The sequence below is a fragment of the Corapipo altera genome, unplaced genomic scaffold (genome assembly GCF_003945725.1).
Source record: "Corapipo altera isolate COAL_440 unplaced genomic scaffold, ASM394572v1 22b, whole genome shotgun sequence".
Lineage (NCBI taxonomy): Eukaryota > Metazoa > Chordata > Aves > Passeriformes > Pipridae > Corapipo > Corapipo altera.
In genome coordinates, this window is record NW_020884876.1 from 19,326,500 (window position 1) to 19,347,216 (window position 20,717).

At 39.5% G+C, this 20,717-nt stretch overlaps 1 protein-coding gene across 2 annotated transcripts in view; it reads right to left on the reverse strand.

Annotated features, from left to right (window-relative positions):
• Window positions 1-534: 534 nt before the first annotated feature.
• Window positions 535-20,717, reverse strand: part of FHDC1 (FH2 domain containing 1) — a 36,775-nt gene continuing 16,592 nt past the window's right edge. For both annotated transcript variants that reach the window (XM_027636099.1, XM_027636098.1), the window contains exons 5-12: window positions 15,961-16,046; window positions 15,779-15,879; window positions 13,036-13,106; window positions 12,826-12,933; window positions 11,861-11,931; window positions 9,398-9,515; window positions 7,056-7,220; window positions 535-4,583 (exon numbers count right to left, since the gene is read on the reverse strand). In XM_027636099.1, coding sequence (XP_027491900.1) covers window positions 2,538-4,583; window positions 7,056-7,220; window positions 9,398-9,515; window positions 11,861-11,931; window positions 12,826-12,933; window positions 13,036-13,106; window positions 15,779-15,879; window positions 15,961-16,046 — 2,766 coding nt within the window. In that variant the 3' untranslated portion in view covers window positions 535-2,537. The remainder of the gene's footprint in view (window positions 4,584-7,055; window positions 7,221-9,397; window positions 9,516-11,860; window positions 11,932-12,825; window positions 12,934-13,035; window positions 13,107-15,778; window positions 15,880-15,960; window positions 16,047-20,717) is intronic.

Sequence of the window (20,717 nt, forward strand, 5' to 3'; positions counted from 1 at the left end):
CCCTAAGGACAAGGAGGCTGGCTGGATTTTGCTTTTTTTTCTGCTGAAAGATGTTCTTTTGTGTGCAGTACAGAACAAAAAATAATGGGAGAATAGGACAAAATTGAAAAATTCAGAATTGCAGTGTAAAAGTCACCACCTGCTCCTGCAAAACAGGTCATTCTTTATTTCCACAGTCCTGGGAGCTGTAAACCAGAATTTCTCAATAAAGTGTGCTAAGCTCAAAGGCATGAAGATAGCGACAGATCCAGACTTGTTAGTGCCATGAACATTTGCCTTGGCCACAACATACAATGTGTACACAAAGTGCTGCATCTACCATCTAATGCCTTCCATGTTATACCCCGAGATGTGCAGAAAGTCCCACTTCAGAAACATTCAGAAACTGACGTTCAATTGCATGTCTCAGTACAAAACCAAATCACGATGTCTGCTGTAAAGTCTTTCCGCAGTCACCTACACCCAGACTCAGTCGCTTGAGATCTCCAGGACCAAAGCCAAGAGTATAACAGGAAGGAGAAAGTACAAACCTCATACCCAGTAAATGGGAACTTTATTAAACTACCAAGTTACTCCGAAATGTATAAATGTTCCATTAAATACAGTCAGTTTTCTTTTACACCGATTTATAGAAATTTATTTACATGTTCCAAACACATTTAAATTATTTTTCAAGCTTGCTACCAATAAAATTTGTTGTTTTTTTCTTTTTTAAAAAAGGAAAAAAGAGAATAATCTGCTCTTGCAGATGTGCATACATCCACACAGATACAAATAAGAAGGGAGATGCTTTTTTATCTAACCCACAAGGGAGGCAGTATCCAAAAAGCTTACGGCATTTCAAGCAAAATATTTGCTCTTGCCGAAAAGCGGGCTATATAAATTCTCCCTGTGGGACAGACTCAAACAAGAGGCCCTATGCAATACTTCATGGTGGTTGGGTATGATGTCTGCATCAAGATTTGCTGGTACGTGGCAGGAGCTAAAGGTGCCTTGCCAAATTCAAACCTCAAAGCTAGCTGTCCCTGATACTAGCCCGTGAGGCTCATTCTCACTGAATTATGCTCTCCCAGCACTGAGGGATAGAGCAGACAAACAGATCTACCACTAATAAGTCAATGCCACTTGTCCAAAGAGATTTTCCTTTTATTTTTTATTTTATTCTTAAATGAGGCTTTCTTCGTAAATGAATAAAAGGCAACTCTTTAAATAAGATGCTTAGGAGAACAGCAGTTTCCCTACCAACCTGCATTTCTCTTGGGAAGATGCACAGCATGCTGAATGAGTTTTCCCTCATTCTCTTTATCTTAGTGTGACAGGAGTTAAAATTTGTATCTGCAGAAAAAAAAAGTGGTTTTATTTTGCAAAAAGCTTATCAAATACTAGTTTAATTCCTTTAGAGTCTTTAAACATTAAAAGCCACATTTGAAGCAACCAAGGAGCTCTACAAAAACACTGTCATGCGTAAGCTCTGTGTTTCATGCTAAATATTCTTGTTGACAAGGAGAGGGAGTGGAAAAGGAGGAGGAGGCAGGGAAACTAATGGCTCAACCAGAGCCATTGCAACATTCAAGTAATTTGGTAGTATATAAACCAGTGGAAACATGGAATGGTAAGAAAGTGCTCGGCACTACATTGCAGCCTTCAAGAGCTGAACTGCAAACATCCTGATATGTATCATAAATATATGGCACTTCTGTATGACCAAAAGCTGGCAAGTTTGCTTGTGATTAAAACAAGTCAGGAGTAGTCATTCCAATGGTTACAGATGGCCCTTCCACCAGGCACAGCCTCCAGCTGTGCTATTCAATGCAGCACCAGCCATATCTACGTGTGCATGCAAGACAATGCTGCCACATTCTTGGAGAACAAGCCTCCTGCCCAGCAGAAAGCCTTTTCCAGACACACATACACATTCATAAAACATGCTGTAAATTCTTCAGAGAGGTTAAAGATAGCCACAAAACAGCAAATGTCTTGTTCTACATTTTTTTGGCCAGCAGTTCTCAGTCTGTCCAATTGCCAGCAATGGACTTCGCAACAGGCAAAAAGAGCTCCCGAATCCAAGGAATTGAAAGCAATGGAAAGCACAATCACCTAAGTTTGTTTTCAGTACTGTTCCACAGGATTCATTTTGACATCAAGTAAGAAAACCAACCAGCACAAAGGCTTGAGTCTTAGGAAGAATATTATGTACACTAAAAAACTGGCCTATATCCATGTTTTCTGTCACAAAGTGTTTCATCTCGTAGTTAAAACTTCTTAAAACTTTTTGGCTTTTGGTGACCTTCTGTATCATAAACACAAAGATTTGCTGTTCTGCTTGCATTCCATCACAGTAGGTTCAAATACATTCAAATTCATATAAAAGGATTTAGACCAGAACACAACTACTTGACCTTTTCCAAAGTGTGCTGTACTTTAATGAGCACATGATCCCATTTATCGGCAATATTACTGTTTTAAGGAATTTCAGTACACAGACATCCAGTGCTTGAACAAGTGTTCACATTGCAAGGTTAAAAAACACCTCTCCCTTATTTCAGTAATGGCTTCAGTATTTTACCAATTGTGGTCCGGTTTGCATCTTTCAGTTTAAGAGAGGCCTTTTCCACTGTTCCCTGCTCCTTTGGTGCAGGCTCTGCTGTAGTGCTGACGGCTTCTCCCTGCAGGATGCTTCTCCCAACCACTCTGGCACTACTCGCTCTCTTTAAGGTACTCATACTGTTCTCCTTTGGATTTGGATCATCAGAAGTTGCTGCTGGCTTCACTTTAGGCAGCCTCTGGGACACAGACCTTGTGATGGCTGGAGGTCTGGATGAGCTGGATAGATCCACTTTTGCACGCTTTGAAGAAGAGGCCACTGTATTCCTTGCAAAGTTTGGGACAGCAGATGGTGTTTTGGGAATACTGACTGTGGCAACCTTGGTGTCATCTGTAGGAGTCTGGGGTTTTACACTGGAGCGACACATTTTTGTTTCGTCTGTCTTTGATTTGACATTACTCCTAACAGGTTTAGAGCTTGGCTTCTTGAGAGAGACTCTGTCCCTCTCAAAATGAGCACTGCTTGAGGTGACAGTGCCCCTTCGTAACTTTGGCTCCTCTACTGACATGCTGTGCCTGTAAGGACTTCTTGGCAGTGTGTCTGTTGTGCCTCGGACAGAGCTGCGATGAGACAGCCGACTTTCCACTGTACTAGTTTCACGAAGGACTGGCTTGGCTTCTGGCTTTTTCACGCTGCTCGGTGCCCTGTTTGACCGAGAAATAGGCACCACTTTCCTCATACTTTCATTCTCAGAGGCATTCAAAGTTCTGACAGGTCTGGAAGGAGCTGTGTGGCTAGGGCGAGTGCCACTGGGTTTTGAGGAGCTTGGAGATCTATCTTTTAGAGAGTTTCTCTTTGGTCCTGCTGGATCTTTATTTTTTATGGGCTTTTCTTTAGGAATCATATGCTTGCTATTGGCATCGTCCTTATCATTTGGAGAGGTGTGAAGAGACAGGTCCTTGCCAGAAGCAGAATTCAGATTTGAGAAGAGAGTTCTAGCCCTGTGTTGAGCATCATTCCCAGAAGAGCATGCTTTGACAGCCTCACTTCTTATTTCATTGCCTGTTGATTTAAAATCATTTCCCTCTTCAGAGTCCAATGTCAAAGAACAATCAGTTGTTGTATCTGACACATAGCACATTGGCCCATCCTCCCTACTTCCCAAAACACTTGTATCCACAGACATGGGGCTGCTGCTGCTGGGCTCTGAAGCTTCACTCTTGCAACCCGCTGCCTTGGCTTGATGGTCATGGGCCTCTCTGGAATTTCTGCAAGCTGGAGGCAGGTCGTCATCAGCAGTGCTCTGGGAATGAAAGCTTAGATCATCTAGAGTCTCCAAGTCTGTTCCACCACCATCCTCTAAATATATTAAAGGTGCATCCTCTGCAGGCTTTGTTCCTTGAATATCAAACTTACGCAATCCTTTAACAAGTTCACGCTCCTCAATTGCCAGGGCCAGAGCATTTAAATCTGTGGACTCCTCGCAGGAAACGTTGGAAGTGTGCATGTTGTAGTCAGTGCTCCTCTGTGAATAAGGGGCACCAGGACCAGCTGAGCTGCTGAAGTGACTGAGCTGAGCTGGAGGCACCTGCACTAGGCCACCACCTTTCACTTCCATTTCAGACTGTTGGTGTAAGTTCAAGGTATTTAAGTTGAGATCTCTTGTTTCTTTGGATTCAGTCCAGGCTACGTTTGGTCTTGCTTGTCGGGTGTTTGCACGGGGAAGGCTGTTAAACTTGTTTGGATCCTCGTCTTTTGAGATTTCCAGGAAACTCTGCAACTCCCTGTCTGCAGTAATCCCCAAAGAAAGTCGAGAGCGTCTAGAATTTGTGTTTCTGTACAAAGGGCTTTGAGGTCTCTGCTGCAAGAAGGGAAGAAACTCTCCAAGTCCTTTTTTGGCCAACATCTCCACATCATTTTCACTGCTGCTCCGCCCAAAGCTCCCAAGCTCTCCAGCTGCCCAGGATCGCCGCTTCTCCTCCAGCTCCTTTCGCCTTTGCAGACTATGAAGTTCCTGCATCTCTCGCTCCTTGTTTTCCTAAACGGAAAAACCATAAATACATGACTCACAGGACAGTGTCCTATGCATGAGAACAAGACACGCTGCTTTATCTCTCCCTTTATTTCTTCTCATCGAAGTTAGCTCCTACTGCTATCACCCTCTCCCAACCTCCAATAAATATGCACACATGAAATCACCATGGCAACCACAGCCTGCAACTATTAACCCTGTGGAGAGCAGTTCCCCACATAACTAATGCTGACAACACATCAGTCCCTGCAAAGACCAGCAACGTGATCTATCACACCCGAGTAGATGTCAGGTCATAGAATATCCTCAGTTGGAAGGGACCCACAAGGATCATCGAAGTCCAACTCTTGGCCCTGCCCAGGACAGGCTCAAAAATCACTGCATGTGCCTGAGAGCATTGTCCAAATGCTTCTTGAACTCTGGCAGGCTTGGTGCTGTGCCCTGGGGAGCCTGTTCCAGTGCCCAACCAGCTTCCACTTTTGGTCCAGCTAAAAAGTTCCTGCTATAAGATGGAGAGCTTCAAGTCCTCACTAAGTTTAAAGTTGGCAGTTTTATCAGGCGAGTAAACATCTATCTAATCATTACATTTGTATTTTAAGACAAACTTGTCTGACAAGCACGCAGTTAACACCATGGTCCTTCCACCCTCCCTTACTACAATTGCAATTGTTCCTCAGCAAGTGCAATTTCTACACAGTGCTACTTCCCTCTATCATTACCGATTGGAGATTTTGCAAAAAGTCATTGCTTAATTGCATATGGAAGCAAATAGAGAAGTTAACACAATGCCTCACAATACTTAGACATCAACTGACACCACTCAAGGACCATTTATCAATGCCTCACTCCAATTCTGGATCTTGTATTCACTGTTGGCTTCAAAAACTGGCAACTACTGTAGAGAGGGTGCCCAGGACAGGATAGAGATTTTGGCAGCTAGGCTGAGGGATTTTGATTCAGGAAGCCATAGAAGAGGTAGTTTGTGTTTGAAAGACAACAGTAACACCTTTTTACTAAAATAATTACCAGTGATTTCCTGCGAATATCAAAATTTAACTTTCACCTCTAGGCTTCAGATTTAATCAAGCAGTACCTTTGGTTGAGCTTTCTGGGTCACTTTCTGAAATGAAGAACCTGGTTTGCTGCAGCCAGTACAGCGGTAGTAAAACAAAGAAGTGGGAGGCTGGTCTTGACAGAGGGTTCAAAAATTACATAGTTTTCCAGCATGTTGTTAAATCTGTTCTGATCATTGGCACACTGTTTAAAAAAAACACACCTATATTTGTCTGAAGCACTGTCTAGTTTGATCTTCCCACTGTTGTGACAACAGAAGAGCTGCATAACTAGAAGAAGTCACCTGAAAGCTTTCAGTAAACAAAAGCCTAATGCTTTTTGATGAATGGATTAATCTACACCTCTTAAAGTAGATTTGAGACTACACTGGCCTCTGAAAGATAAGATGCATTAGAGACTTAAGAAACCTGAGCAGCTAAGAAAGGAAAAATGTCTGTGCCAGATAGCTTGCTTTCACACATATGGAACAACAGAATGAATTCTTGCCAAACACTAAAATTCAATTTTAAATACTGCATTGTAAAGACAAATGGTTAAAAAGAGGTATAGATATTATTACCATCATATTCCATATTAGACGCAGAAAATTTTAACCCCACCCAGAACATGTTTTAGGAGATTTTACTGAAATGAAAAATCTATTTTAAGCACATAAAGACATGTTAAAAATGGCAAAAAATGTTTAAATATTTGAAATATGTGCATATGGCCATTGTGGTACAAGCCATCTCTTTAAACTGCTGGTTTTGCTGTCCACACATCACATTCATTTGTCAGAACTGCCATCTTTATTCTGAATTGTTCTCTTAATTTTGCAGGAACAGTGGTTAGTCCATGCATAGTAAGCAAATCTTCTCAGTATTTCCAAGTAAGAGTCTAATTTGTCATTTTTTAGAGTGTAGCTGCTTACTACAGAGAGAAAGAAAATCCCCACTGGACCTCAAATTAATAGCTATCCAACAACCACTCGTAATGTGTGACCATGAATTAAATCCCCCAAATATCTGAATGTATATGCATGAGCTCATCTCTTGCTAAACTGACTGCAATAGTGATCACCATGTGGTTTTGTACATTTGTATAATGTCCACACACGTGTAACTACGGGCTGTCTTGGGTGGCAAAGCTTAGGTAAGCTAATGGTACGACGGGCACGTTAGCTGAACATCCTGTCAGATTGCTACGAATCCAGATTGTTCTCTTTTTTCTAAACTAAAGCTGTTACACAAAGTGCTGTCAAATGCAGATTGCATAAGGCACAGAAATAAAGAAATGTGTGGATCCAACTAATTCATACTATTTATAAAAGCCTAAAAATACTGGTAACAATAGGTAGACTTTGCTGAACCAAAACTGTAACCAATGCCAATACTTCTTCATCTTGGTATACTTCAGCATTCTTACCTTGACAGCTGTGTTGAATCTTATGCAGAAGTCCCTAAATATCTGGAAACATTCATCCAACTTCATAGTTTCTTTGTCTTCACAGAAAAAGTCAATGAGAGCATTTCCCTCTTTTTGCAATTCTCGTTTCTGGTGTTCAAGCTCCTTTAGATGTCTTACAGCAAACTGCAGCAAAAGCCATATACAGCATGAACCACACAGAAAAATTAAAGTCACTACAGGTCATGTATATATTAGGAACTTATAAAGTTCATGTTCCAACCTAGAACTTATTCCCGAGCCTGGGAAATTAACATTTTGAAGGAGAACTCCTACTAACGAGGAAACGTCATTTCAGCAAACAGAGTAAAGAAGGTCAGGAGAAATGGATAAACACCAGGAAAAAGTCCAAAAGCCCTTGAACAAACTTAGAACTTTAATTTTTAGATGAGTAAAGACTGTACTAGGACACTGACAGATCACCAGGGAGCCCCTTAAAAATTCTTTATTCCTTAGTTTCCCATTTCCCCTTCAACTTTCAACTAAGCAGAAAGGATTAATTCCCCCTCCCCACTCTTCCAAAAAAGTACATTAATAGATTCATGGATATACATCACAAAATCAATTCCTTCCTAAGGTGACCCTAGACCATGATAAAAAAAGGTTTTCATGCCAGAAAGGCAAGGAACTGCTGGAAATATGTATATTTTAAGACATCCAGAAAATGTTCCCATAAACTAGCACTTTGAATCATAAATGTAGAGCTATACAGACAGGATGGGAGGAAATCAGTGCAAAGAGATTGAGGAGGAAGAGAATAAGGCTGTGATTAGACTCTGAGCAGCAGAACTGCTTAAAACACTTTGCTCAGGTGCTCCTGTCTCCATCTGCATCACCAGCCACTCGCTTCTATCCTTGCCCATTGCCAGATCTGAGACCGTATGTGATTTAAAGTAACCTGATGAGAAAAGATAATTTTCAGACAAGTATGTTCTCAGAATCTAACTCATGGACACCTAAACACTTTTGATAATGTAATACTGGGGTGGGAAAAGGCAGCTGGAGGCACTGATGACCATTTGAGCCAATCCTGCTTTCAGGAAGTTACCTGGAAGATTATACCAGTAGGGTAGGAAAAAATATGACTTGCTAGTCTTAAGAAAAAAAAGAAAAAAAAAAGGCTCACAGTAAAACCTGGACTGAAGATAAACTGGACAATTGATAAAAGCATACATTGAAAATTAGTCCCTCCCACATATTCTGTACTTTATTCATGAGGGTGAGATAATCAAAGCTGACTTTTATATCAGCTTGGCTATCACCTTAATTTAGAAACAAAAAACGGAAGTGTTTACGTAAGGTATGCATTTGTAGAACGATTTTTTTCCCAACATTTCTTTTGGAATGTGGCCTAAACAAGGTTGTAGTGTTACATAAAACTAGCTATTAAATTTTTAAAAATCCCAAACATGTTAAAACATAACATTAAAGAGTCTGGGTGCAATGGATAAAAGCCAACAATTCAGAGTGAATGAGGACAAGTATTTCAATCTTAACCCACCCCTTTCTTCATCAGCTTTTCATCTCCTACAAAACTGCAGGGACTATTAACTATATTTGCAAGTGGAAAATCAGGGCGGTTAAGTTCCGGATCAACACCTGCCTTCTTACTTTTAATAATTATCTATAACATGAAACAGAAAAATAATTTAATTGAAGTATAATATGTATTTCTCCGAGCATCACCACATACTCAGAAAATACCAAGAACTCTGCTTTAAAGTTAAGTGCTATACACATTCAGGCCTGCAAAGTCATTGCAGTACTAAAAGAAAAAAAAAAAAAGGAGAACCCACCTGGAAATAATGGAATGGCTCACAATAAGACACTGTGCTAAGGGTAAATTAGTAGAGAAAACAGTTCCTTAACCTTCCAGCTGCTAGTATCTCTTCAAACACCCAGCCACAAAGATTTATATTTACTGCACAGTCTCAGCTAAAACTGACATGCTCCAGTATAACGTAACACAGAGATACTACATTTTGGGCAGCTGCAAAGTACAAAAACATTGACCACTCCAAATTGTCTTATATTTTAACTACGGATCTTCATCAGTCATTACACATGCATTAAACATGCTTGCCTAACAAGCCTGGAGCAATGTACACTCAGTATCCCTCCCTGTAGAAACACAGTCCAACACTCTAACTTGACAAATAGCATAAGGTTGGAACACCTTTATACAACTGATAGGGGAGGTGTATTAAAATAATACTTCTGTTTATTAACATGTCCATACAAATTGAATTCATCTGAAGAATGCTCCTGCATTCAGGTGACACTAACACCAACATCTTACAAACCTGGAGAAAGCTTTCCATCTGGTGAAAGAGTTTTGGGTCTCGTCGGATGCTGTCTTTAACAGATCTTGCCTTGAGAGACAGCGAGTGGAGCTCTGCTTCTACATTATCGATGGATAACCTAAAAACAGCATAAAAGGAGAATGTTTATCAAAGGAGAAGGAGTGGCCCACAGGTTAGCCACAACATGCTGCAAAAATGGATGTTTTACATGAGGTGCAACCTGGCCATCAAACAAGACCTGCCTGTTCAGGAAATCTCTCCAGAGCAGACACTGAGGGTTAGGAGAGAGATAAGCACATTTCTTCTTATTTGCAACCTCAAAAGATTCCCATGGGGTGTGGCTTCATAATTAACTCCAGCCAGTCCTACCCACCCTTACCACGAGAAAGGGTAATGCCACCCTGCGTCTGACCAGATGTTCCTTTTCTCTCTCAGGTGCCTGTGCTAGCACTCATTTTCTAGATGGCCAAGCCACATCTGTGTACCGAAAATTAACCTAGGAAAATGGAAGAGCCAATTTGCTTCCTTTGCTTGGTCCAATTGATTACATCATTGTTCGAGTGCAGGAGCTGCCACAAAAAGGGGGCCACCAGGGACTGTCAGCCAGGACTACCCATTTTGGCAGTAGCATCTGGCATCATGAAGTTGCATCCTACATTCTTCTAAGTAGTCACAGCAACACAGTCTACACAGGATAAACCCAACAGTCATAATATTTCATCCTTCTACTAGGTACCAGAGCTGCTCCTATAGAGAGGTAACTCAGAAATTGAAGATCACAGGAAGGAGCTCTGATCTGATGTAATCTAAGCGTTCTCCTGGGAGACCCATGATCCATACAATGGGAGTTCCCACCTAAATCTCTCAGTCACTTGAGAGTACATCCTTCTAAATCTATGGGATTTCCTTCACAAGAGAACTAGGCTTTGTCTAGGAATTGAAGCACTATGGTTTCCCAAATGATAAAGATTAACAACTGTACACATACTCCTAACTAAGGTCATTGCACCAGCAGCATGACTTTTGAATAGTAAAGCTGAAGAATTTGTGGCAGACGGACTGAAGTGCACGTGGCAGCAAGATGGTGACAGCATGCATAAGTTTGTCAGTGCACACACAAATGAATATAATGTGTGCTGGTTTTTCTCTGCTTACTTCATCTGCAAAGATTAGTTCCCTGTTCTGGGCAGATCATAGGTGTTTTTGCAACTAAGGAAAGCAGTAGAAAATACAGGCTACTTTTTTCTGCCTTTGAAGGAGGAAGAGGATGGCCTACAAGTAAAGAAGGCAAGACAATAAAAAATAAAGAACATAAAGGTAGTTGTTTTAACATGCTCTAATTGGGACAATTTATAAGCAACTTGTACATGACAGTTCTCTCTAAAGATCTTTCTCATGCCCAATGGTGAGGCACTATTTAATTTTGTTTCATTTTCCTGTACAGAGTGCATTCCCCGAATAGACTTCAGCATGAATTACAACAGAAGAGTTGCAGCACTAACAAATGTGATCAAAGGACAAAGTGGTTAGGAAAAAAAAGAAATCACCAAATTTGGTATTCTGCCTGTTCCCCTGCTGTTTGCCAAGGGGCTTGGATGGCGAGGAAAGCTACATTCCCCAGCAGGCCACATGGCAGACTGCCAAAAAGGTGTGTGGGTTGGATGGCAGAGAGCCACACAGGTGGTCCCTCAAAAATTTTTTTTATTAACTCCATGGCCACTCCTTTCCTCAGAAGATTTCAGTCTTTTGCAGACATTACTTAACTCTCCATCAGATCTAAGAGACTGGATCCATTTTACAGCTGGGAAAAGAACGTAAATAGATTGCCCAAAGCTCAAGAGTAAGGAAGTAGCAAAACTGGGAATAGAACTTCAGCATTGCTGGCTTCCAGATTTGGGATTTAGATCATGCTGTCTCACATAAGCAAGTAGTTATTGAGGTACGAATCAGGTTCAGTTTGAAATTATGCAGCTTGAGACTTTAGGATTATAAAAAATGCAGAGCCAACAAGCCATTCAGATTTTCCATCCAAGACAGCAAATAGAGAGAAGCAAATGGAACCTCAGAAAGCATCTAAGCAAAGCCAGGGCCAGCACCTGTACCTGATACCAGATTTGGAAAAGTATAGTAGCCTGCTCAGAGACAGATGAAAATTGATTTAAGAAAAAACAGTAACACGCTTTTAGTTCCACCCTTTAAAAGTAATGAACATGCACATGTACTTGACAGAGACAGAACTACCAAACCCCTATGGAGATCATGTAATAAAAAACCTCATACCTGAAGGCACATTGCAGGCATAGTTCTGCTAGTAAATGGAAATTAAGCCCTCAAAGCTACAGTAAACATTTGTAAAGATCTGTTTTTGTGCCAAGACTTTCTTGAACAAGCTTCATTGCTTCACAAATAAGAAAATTCCAAGTCACGGTCTAACCATAAGTTCTCAGTTTTCTTTTAACTCACCTGGCGGCATCATGAACACTCCCGATTTTTTCTGAAAAGTTGAGAAGAGCAGCATCTTTCTTTTGGGCTTCCTGAAACAAACACAACAAAACCAAAACATACACAGTCCATTAACATTCCACCACCATGCCAAAGCCCCTAAGTCTGACAGTTCTAAAGCTTCTGGGAGGGCACTTAAAGGTTTCTCTCTTGCATTGTTTTTCTTCCCATTCATCCTAACACAACTGAGTGGAGGACATCCCTTAAAGAAAGGCAGGGATTAGAACTGGAAACTTTAAACTCCAGCTTCTATTTTCCAATGTGCAATAATAGCTGCTTCTGCCAGTGAACATAAGCCACATGTATTAATAAGGAATGTCAAGGAAAGAACAATTTACTGATGCCATTGTTTGAGCAGATACAATGTTTCCTGTGCAAACATCAATTAATACCCTATTGTTTGCTGGCTGGAAATCTGTTAAGCCAGTTTGTACACAGATAACCAAAGTCACATATGGAAGCATTTAAATCCTCTTCCTTCTAAAATCAAGAAGTTTGAAAGGAAAGAAAAATAGCTTGAAAAAAGTCTGCAGCATCTTTACAAACTTGTGTCAGTCACTGAGGGAGAAAAACTATCAAAAAGGCTGCTCAAATGATTCAATAGGAAGATTGAAAGAATATTTACCAAAATAAGCCACTTCCACAGTGTAAGAATTCAGGACAATAAGAGAAAATCTACAATGATGAAGTTTGATGAAGGCAAGTTTTTACATTATATAAAAACTTAAGTTTTCCATGGGTTTCTGGATAGGATGACCAGGTAGAGGTAAACTGGTGAATTTTGTGGCAGGAGAAGAAAAGTGAATACTAGATCAAAGCTGTAAAAAAGCTGCTTTTTCTGAGGCACATGGCCCCTTCTATTGTCTATCATTTATGCACCTACATTTGTAGCAGTTGCTTATACCAGCAAAATAGTTTTTCTATACCAGAGCAACAAAATGCAGCAGACTCATCCCAGGTTTGTTTGCTTTTGTGTCCGCCAGCTTGAGCAGTGACGACAGTTTAAATCCAACAGCATTGCCAGCATAACCTCCCTAAAAAGAAATGAGCAAACAGCTGAGGCATGACATCAGTGCACTGCAATACTAACAAGGAAGTATGGTCCATCAGCCATCTCCCTTTTGGATGTCACTTACCGCATTCATAATATTCCCAGCCTGAAGGACCAAGTGCAATATGGAATGCAGTTCCTCACAAGTCATTAGCTCTGTAAGGAGCAAGAAAATTGCTGTCTAACAAGTGTTTGTTTAGAAATATACACAGTCAGTTACCAAACTCTTCTTCATCTCAAGCTTTTTTTTTTTTTTTAATTTTAACATGAAACTACAATAAACTGAAGAGGTCGTGGGAAAAATAATGGTACTATATAACTCCAATTCACAAGCACAGTTGACAAACCCTAAGTGTATGTTCAGACTTTAACTCAGCAAGTGTAGTATTTCCAAGGCAACTTCCATCAGCTAAGGAAACATTTGGGGCCTAATCCTGCAATGTGGGAAGTGTCTCATGCAAGTGGTTAAGTAACCTCACCACCTACTAATTCCAGTGTGAGGCAAATGTTCTGCACCCTGCAGGATCCATTTGCCATCTGCCAGGATCGGGCTTTTGAACAATTATTCTTTTTTTAGTAGACTTGGCCATGAGGCCTGAAAGGATAACAGGCAGTTTTTATATTTTCCTTCTTATCCCACTCCCACTATGAATCATCATTTTATTTCTGTATGATCACCAACTCAGAACAGCATTTATTTTACTTTAGTCATATCAAAGATGATTTAGTACAAAGTTATATTCAGTGTGATGCAAAGAGTCAAATGGAATAAAACTGCCTTTTAAAGCTTTTCCATCACAGAAGCCTGGTTTGTAGGTATTTCCATTTCTTGTGAAATGCACAGAACTGCTCTATCTGAATTCATACACCTTTTCACCCAGCCACATATGAACAAAGAACAATACATGTGCTTAAAAGGCACCAGAGAGATTGCCCTAGAAATGAGATGCAGAAATTCAGAACTGTAAAGAGTTAATAAATTGGCATGACACAAGTGGCACGGCAAACCAAATAACTCCAAATTTGCAAGTGTCCATACAGCAAGAAAATCACCATGAGCTGGTTTTAATGTAATATACTATACTTTAGAGTGATGAACATAATAAAAGGTGGAATCCTTTTGACTGCAGCGTAAGTACTTTAAAAATCTATTTTGTTTCCAAGTTCACATTCTGAAATTTTTACCCTGCATTCAACTGCTCAACACAACACAGTAATCTATCATTTTGGAAGCAGGTAGCCCTTGTAAATTTGTATTTCAGTATTAGGAACCTAAGAACATAGAACTAATTAAATAACCTTTGATCTAACAAGCCATAGGTGAGGAAGCAAGGAGGAAAAAAGACAAGAATACAGAAAAGAATAGCAAATTTCACAAGGCCAAGAAGAGAAGGCAACTTCTAAAGACTCTGCATAGTAAGAGCCTGTTCCGCGTCACTATGACATACATCCATTTGCAGGCTACATGAGAATCCATCAGGCTATTTAGACCATCCTAACCCTTAGTGATTGTCAGCATTAAAATTTAAGTGAGTGTTCTCTCAGCTTAATTACAAAGGAAAGAAACCTAGGAGATAGCAATAGAAAAGTAGACATAATTCCTAAACAACTTCGGGCTATCAACAAACCCTGAAGTGAAAAGTCCAAATAGAGAGCACATGACACAAGTGGACTGAAAACAGGGAAGGCTCAGTCAGTCTGATTTGCGTGACTGGCCTGATGCAGGAGTTGGAGACCAAAGTGTCTCCTCTGGAGGGAATTAATTCATAAGTTTACAGATGTCCTGGGTGAAGGACGTGAAGGACATTAAGGTGCAGCTGCTTTTACATATAACATATGCCCTCACATATGTCTGCTCAAAACACAAAGAACAATGATTTGAAAGAAATCCTAATAAAAGGCCAAACTCAAACCTCATCTTAAGCTAAGGCACATTTTCCTGAGTCAAGGACTAGTTCGATCCCCACTGGTGGGAAAAACACAGCAGGCTTTTTTTTCATTTGCTTTCACTCAAAAGGACTATCCTAATCACCAGCGCTAATAGTTGAATATTTTAGTACTGTGCCTTTTTATACTACCAGAAGCAGTCTAAGCAGTGTTCTACTAGCCTCTCAAAAACATTTTTAGCATGAAATCGGAATTTCTTATTGAGGAACAGGGAAAATAGTCACTCAAGACACTGGAAAGAGTCAGCATTAATGTTTAACTGAAAACAGGAAATTAAGTATTTTCCTGCAGAGTAGAAGACACACAAATAATCACCTGCAGCATTTCAACACTTGTGAAAGGTAAAGAACAAAATAGATATATAGAGAAACATAGAGAACAGAAACAGAAAACATATGAATAGCAATAGTATTCTCTACAATAAAGATTTTAGCCTATCAATACTGCCACCTCAAAAGGAAATGGCATATAGAGAAATTTAGAAAGTACAGTCACTTTCCCTATGAATCTCTGAAAGAATGAGCAGAGAAGTGTAACAAGCACATTCCATCAGAAGGAGAGTGGTGCAGGAATGAGCAAACTGTATGCAAAAGATGACTTATCCTCATTTGGTCATGGACACCTTTGCTTCTCTGAGTTTAAGATGCAGTACTCGTGGGCTTTGGTCATGAACTTGTTGCTAGTGTGTCCAAAGTCTCCAGATTTTTGATTTTGGAAGCAAAGATTCACCAGGCACACCCTGATGGCATTTGTCAGAGGGGAGTTAGCTTCCTTTTAATAGCTAAGGTACCTGAAATTCAAGCTCTAGTCTTCGTAATGCAGACTAATTAACATGCTAACAAAAACAAGAGTATTAGGCATGTCCCAACATATTTAATTACCTTTTGTTGCCCGTCTTATAATTTTCATGTCATCCTGTAGAGAAGCACAGGAGGGTGAGAACTCCCTCTCCAACACCATGGCTTCAATCCTAAGAGCATAGCTGGAGTACACAAACAGGTTTAGAACTGACAGCCAAAAGACAACATTTATCATGAACAGAATAAACCTGCTGTCTCCTTACTTTGGCACCTGGATTAGTAAATACATGAAGGAATCAGCTTGAGACAGTTTTGATACATCTCCATCAAAGGCTTTTAATTTCTTTACCTAGAAAAGAGAAAAAAACACTAGCAAAGAATTTTAACAAAGATCAAGATTAACTTGACTTTGGAAGCAAACAACTTGAAAAGCAGTAAATTTAACAGAAGGCATTGGAAAGTCCACCCAGTGACTGAATGGTTTCACTGTCCCAGGCTCCTGTAATTTGCACACATCCCAACCACAAAAAAAATTTTTAAAAATAACATCACTCTTCTCCCAAAAAACACAGTCCAATGGAAGAAAATATAATGCCTTCATTCTCATTGGTGATTCTGATTTCTGAGCAATGTTTGCTCTCATCACTATGTTTAGGACACTGATGATTATCCGAAAAACAATCCTCAACTCTTCAACAACTGTGATATACGCTTGGGCATAGTTTAGCTGTGTTCAGAACTTCCAGCAGAGGACTGCCGAGATCTCTTTGGCACAATGAAGTTAAGATTTAAGTTACGGGGTGTTTTTCAAGATACTTGCTTCAACCATTTCCCCTAAAACACTCTTAAAGGATAAACTGCATCCTCTTGAGTTTGTATTTTTTTCATTCACATGAAATATTTTAAAGATAAAGCCAATCTTGCATTTTAAGTAATTTGTTATCAGTACTCTGAAAACACCATTTACATGCAAAGGAAGTATCACTGCATTAATTTTGGCAATCATCATTCCCAGCTCCACCAAATCCATATATTTGCATGATCTGGAAGCTGCTGATCTACCCACATACGCACTATTTGTTTATATAGAAGAATTGAAAAATACATGCACATATGTTTAAGTGTAACTAGAATTTCTTCCACATCTTCCAACACAGCAACTGGGTCCAAAAGCAGAGCTTACTCTCAGGTACCCTGTTTCTTCATTCAACCAACAAGTTCACACCCAGCGGCAGTTGTATGTTTCCACTGATTTACACATCAGCCCATGATCCTTCCTTTTTATAGCATTACACTTAAAGCCCATTAACAACCACATTTACACAGATGGTCTTCAGTTTTAGAAAGCATATTAAGTTATCCTGGAGTGAGGCACACTACATCAGGACATCAACGGTTATCACGTTGCCATGATTTACCAAGATATCAAGAGGTTTTTTTAAAGAATCAGCTTCCAAATTAATCACTTAAATTATTTTCCTGCTTGGACTGTAAAAAAGTAACTGATTTGTAGTGGAAACCAAGGTATGCTATAAAAAATCAGGGATTTAAAATAAATTCTGAACTAGCAGAAGAAAAGGATTCTTTTAACCACTTTGTTCTGCTTTATTCACATTTTTTTCCACATCATAAAAAAATAGATGTTGACAACACATTAAGAAAGAAAAAACAAAAAATACAGATTAAATTCAGAGTAGAAAAGAATTCCTTTTCAAATTAAAAAACACACACACACTAACAAACAAACAAAAACAACTAATAAAAACTTATGACCAAGAAAGAGAATTCTAATCAGAGAGCAATTTTTATTCAGTCTATCTAGCTCTATTTCCTAACACCTCCCCATTTAACTCAAGACACTCAGACAAAAGCTCCTCTAAAGATAAACAGTATACCCATTTTTTGAGGCCTGAGAAAACTACTAATTTACTGAGTAATTCAAGAAGTCTGCCAACAAAAAACAGGAAAGACGAGACTTGAAAATGCTGATAATTCTAAAGTATTAAATGAGCAAGAAACAAACCCAAAATAAACATTTTTTCTACATCATGAAGTGGGAATATGTCTACTATCTCAGTTAGTCTTTACAGATTCTTTAACCTAGCTTTCAAAAAATAGTGGTCTGGAACCTAAACAAAAAAACCTGCAAATTCTCAAACCTCATTCTACCATGTTGCAAACATCAGAGTTTGCCTGAAAAGGATACAGGTATTCAGATATGGGAGAGGGGGGGGAAAGAAAGAAAAGCAGTCCACCAAAAAACCCACCCCAAGTCACCAAAATCAAGATCATATTAGCCACAGGTAATTATAGGAAGATGCAATTTGAAGACTTAAATGCACAAAAAGTGAACAAGAGATCCTGAGATACTCAAAGGAATATTAACTTACTCATGCTACCTGTACTATACTTAAATATACTTTTGCCAGTAAGTAGCAATCAATGTTTTCTATGTGGAATTTTAGTTTTACAGACTGGATGAAATCCTTTTTCTTCTACCTACTCGGAAAAATGCCTGGAGTGCTACAGGGGAGTATTGAATCCCAGAATTCATTCAGAGGAGGAATGTTTCTAAACATGCACAACAGAAGACATTGATTGAGGCTGCCTTTTGATAGGTAGCATGGGGTGTGAACGTCAAAATGCAAAAAGCTTTGGGTCAACCCAGAAGATGGCCCATGTAACCAGACAAATCAAAGATGTGCTCAACACCTGGTTACACTTTTCCCAGCCTACATCAACCATCTTAACCCCCAGTTTTTCCTTAGGCATTCAAAATTAACTTTATAAGAAGCAGCAAAGCAGCTCACCTAACAAGTTCAAAATCAAAACATGGTGGAGGAAAGCGACCCATTCCACAAGCAGACAAAACAGGAACAGGATAGAGTTATAAGGTCATTTTCACCCTGGAATTCGGCATAGCATAGCCTGATTCTCCATATGTGTAAGTTTTTCACATAGAAGACTAAATCTTCTGTTTACTTGGCCTTAAAGAAGTAAATAATCAGGAAAATAGTTTAAGGTAAAGATAGGACAATTTATTTTCTGATCCCTCTTTATTACAAATTTCATGACTGAAAAAGACCAGTTATATGACCATGAAGCAAAAAAGAAAGTTATTTGACTTTACTGACACTACCTATAAACTAAAAAAACAGCTGCTGAGCCTCAAAGCTAAAAATTACTGAAACGTATTTTTTATGTTTGTCCTTATACATTCCAAGTGAGACTACTAAAAATCCCATGGGACTGGCCTCTTCTCTCTGCAGCCATATTGTTCGAGTCTTCCCAAAGAGAACTGAGATTCTCTGATGGCTCTTAGAAGTGGGGGTCAAATTCAAATACCAAATGCAGCCAGGAACTGCGAAGAAATTGCGGGGATTGACAACAATGTTCACTGTTAATCATATTAACAGATATAGGTTTATTAGTCTGAGAACACAAGAGATGTAAAAAAGTGGCTTCTTGTAAAATTGCAATGAGTAACTCTCTCAGTACAGGCCTTGCCTTCCTCTTTTCAAGCGCAACAAAATCTTTTCCACAACAGTAGACAGTCACTTACAGAGGTATGGCAGTGCAATGTATATATGCAAGAGAGTGTAATTACATTGTATGCTCAGTTCTGTATTACTCAAATTAGGTGCAGAGCTACTAATTTAATTTTTCATTATATTTGTATATGGAATAGACATTTGCACTGTCCATGCATGCCCATGCACAGTAAATCAGATTTTAGATACAGAAGGTTCTCACTTATGTAATTTGCTTAATTTTAAAAACAGTTATGAAACATAGAAAGCCTGATCTTGAATTTGATTTGTGAACAATTGCAGTAGATATGCCTATTGCAAGTATGTCATTATACCTTGCAGATAGGAACGCTAATGTATTCAAGTTTTGGGTCATTTTTGAGCTACCAGTAACACTCATAGTGGGATTTTACTTTATGGCATAAAACAGGTATGTTGTACTTCTACGCAGGAATAAACGTTTTCTCTGAGTTTTTTTATTTAATAGTTCCATGCCACTGCAAATATTCAGAGCACTAACAAAAAAAGACAGTTCAAAAACACCAAACCCCTCAAAGGCACCACAGTGGAATCCATCTACAAGGGCATGTGGGAAACTAATGTATTAGGCAGTGAGGCATCATGGGGCACAAGCCTGGGCAGTGGCAAACCACCATGAGCAAATGATAAAAAGAAATGGAGACAAACCTGCAGGTTATCATAAAGGGCAAAAAAGGAAGGAGGAGATGAAAGCTTTGAAGGATGGCCAGCCCTATACAGCAGTGGCTGACGAAAGGAGGGGGCAGTTAACTACACAGACATGGTTTGAAAAGGGTAGAGCTGTCTGACAGAAACAGTTCCAGTACAGCAGGTGACAGATGACTAGGGTTTGAAAACAGAGTATACAAGCAAAGGACAGGCTTGAGACATTATAAAGGAAGTTAAGACATTGTGTTGATAACCTGGGTGTGCATGTGTGTGGGTGAGCTGATTACCAGTATGATACGCTCTCTTCTGTATATATTTAAAGTACAAATTCAGGCTATTCTAGCTCGTTAAACACTGGACTCTCAGCTTTTACCAGTCTGGGCCTGCTGAGGAGTGCAATGATATGCACATAAAAGCAGCTAAAAGCTCCTTCTCTGCTTTGGTCAGGATGCCAGTAAATGAAAGCTGTCAACAGGATATCGTTAAGAAACAGTTAGGAATCTTTTTAGAAGTGATACAGCAGAGAAGGCCGTTCCTTAGTTAAGGTTCCCTGGGAAAAAAATGAACTGAAAAAAAGGATGAAGCAGAGGAGGTTCCAAATAGGCATTTCTGTCTCTTACAAAACTGCTTAGCACAGTATGGTACAAACAGCAGGACTTCTAAGAAGGCTTATACAAAATCAGTGATCTTATCTTACTTGTTATTGTATTGAGAATTTTTATACATCTGCTTGGTCTTTTTATTTAGCCACTGTATAGTGGTCAGACTGGAGACATACCCACAGCCCTGAACAAAACATTGAG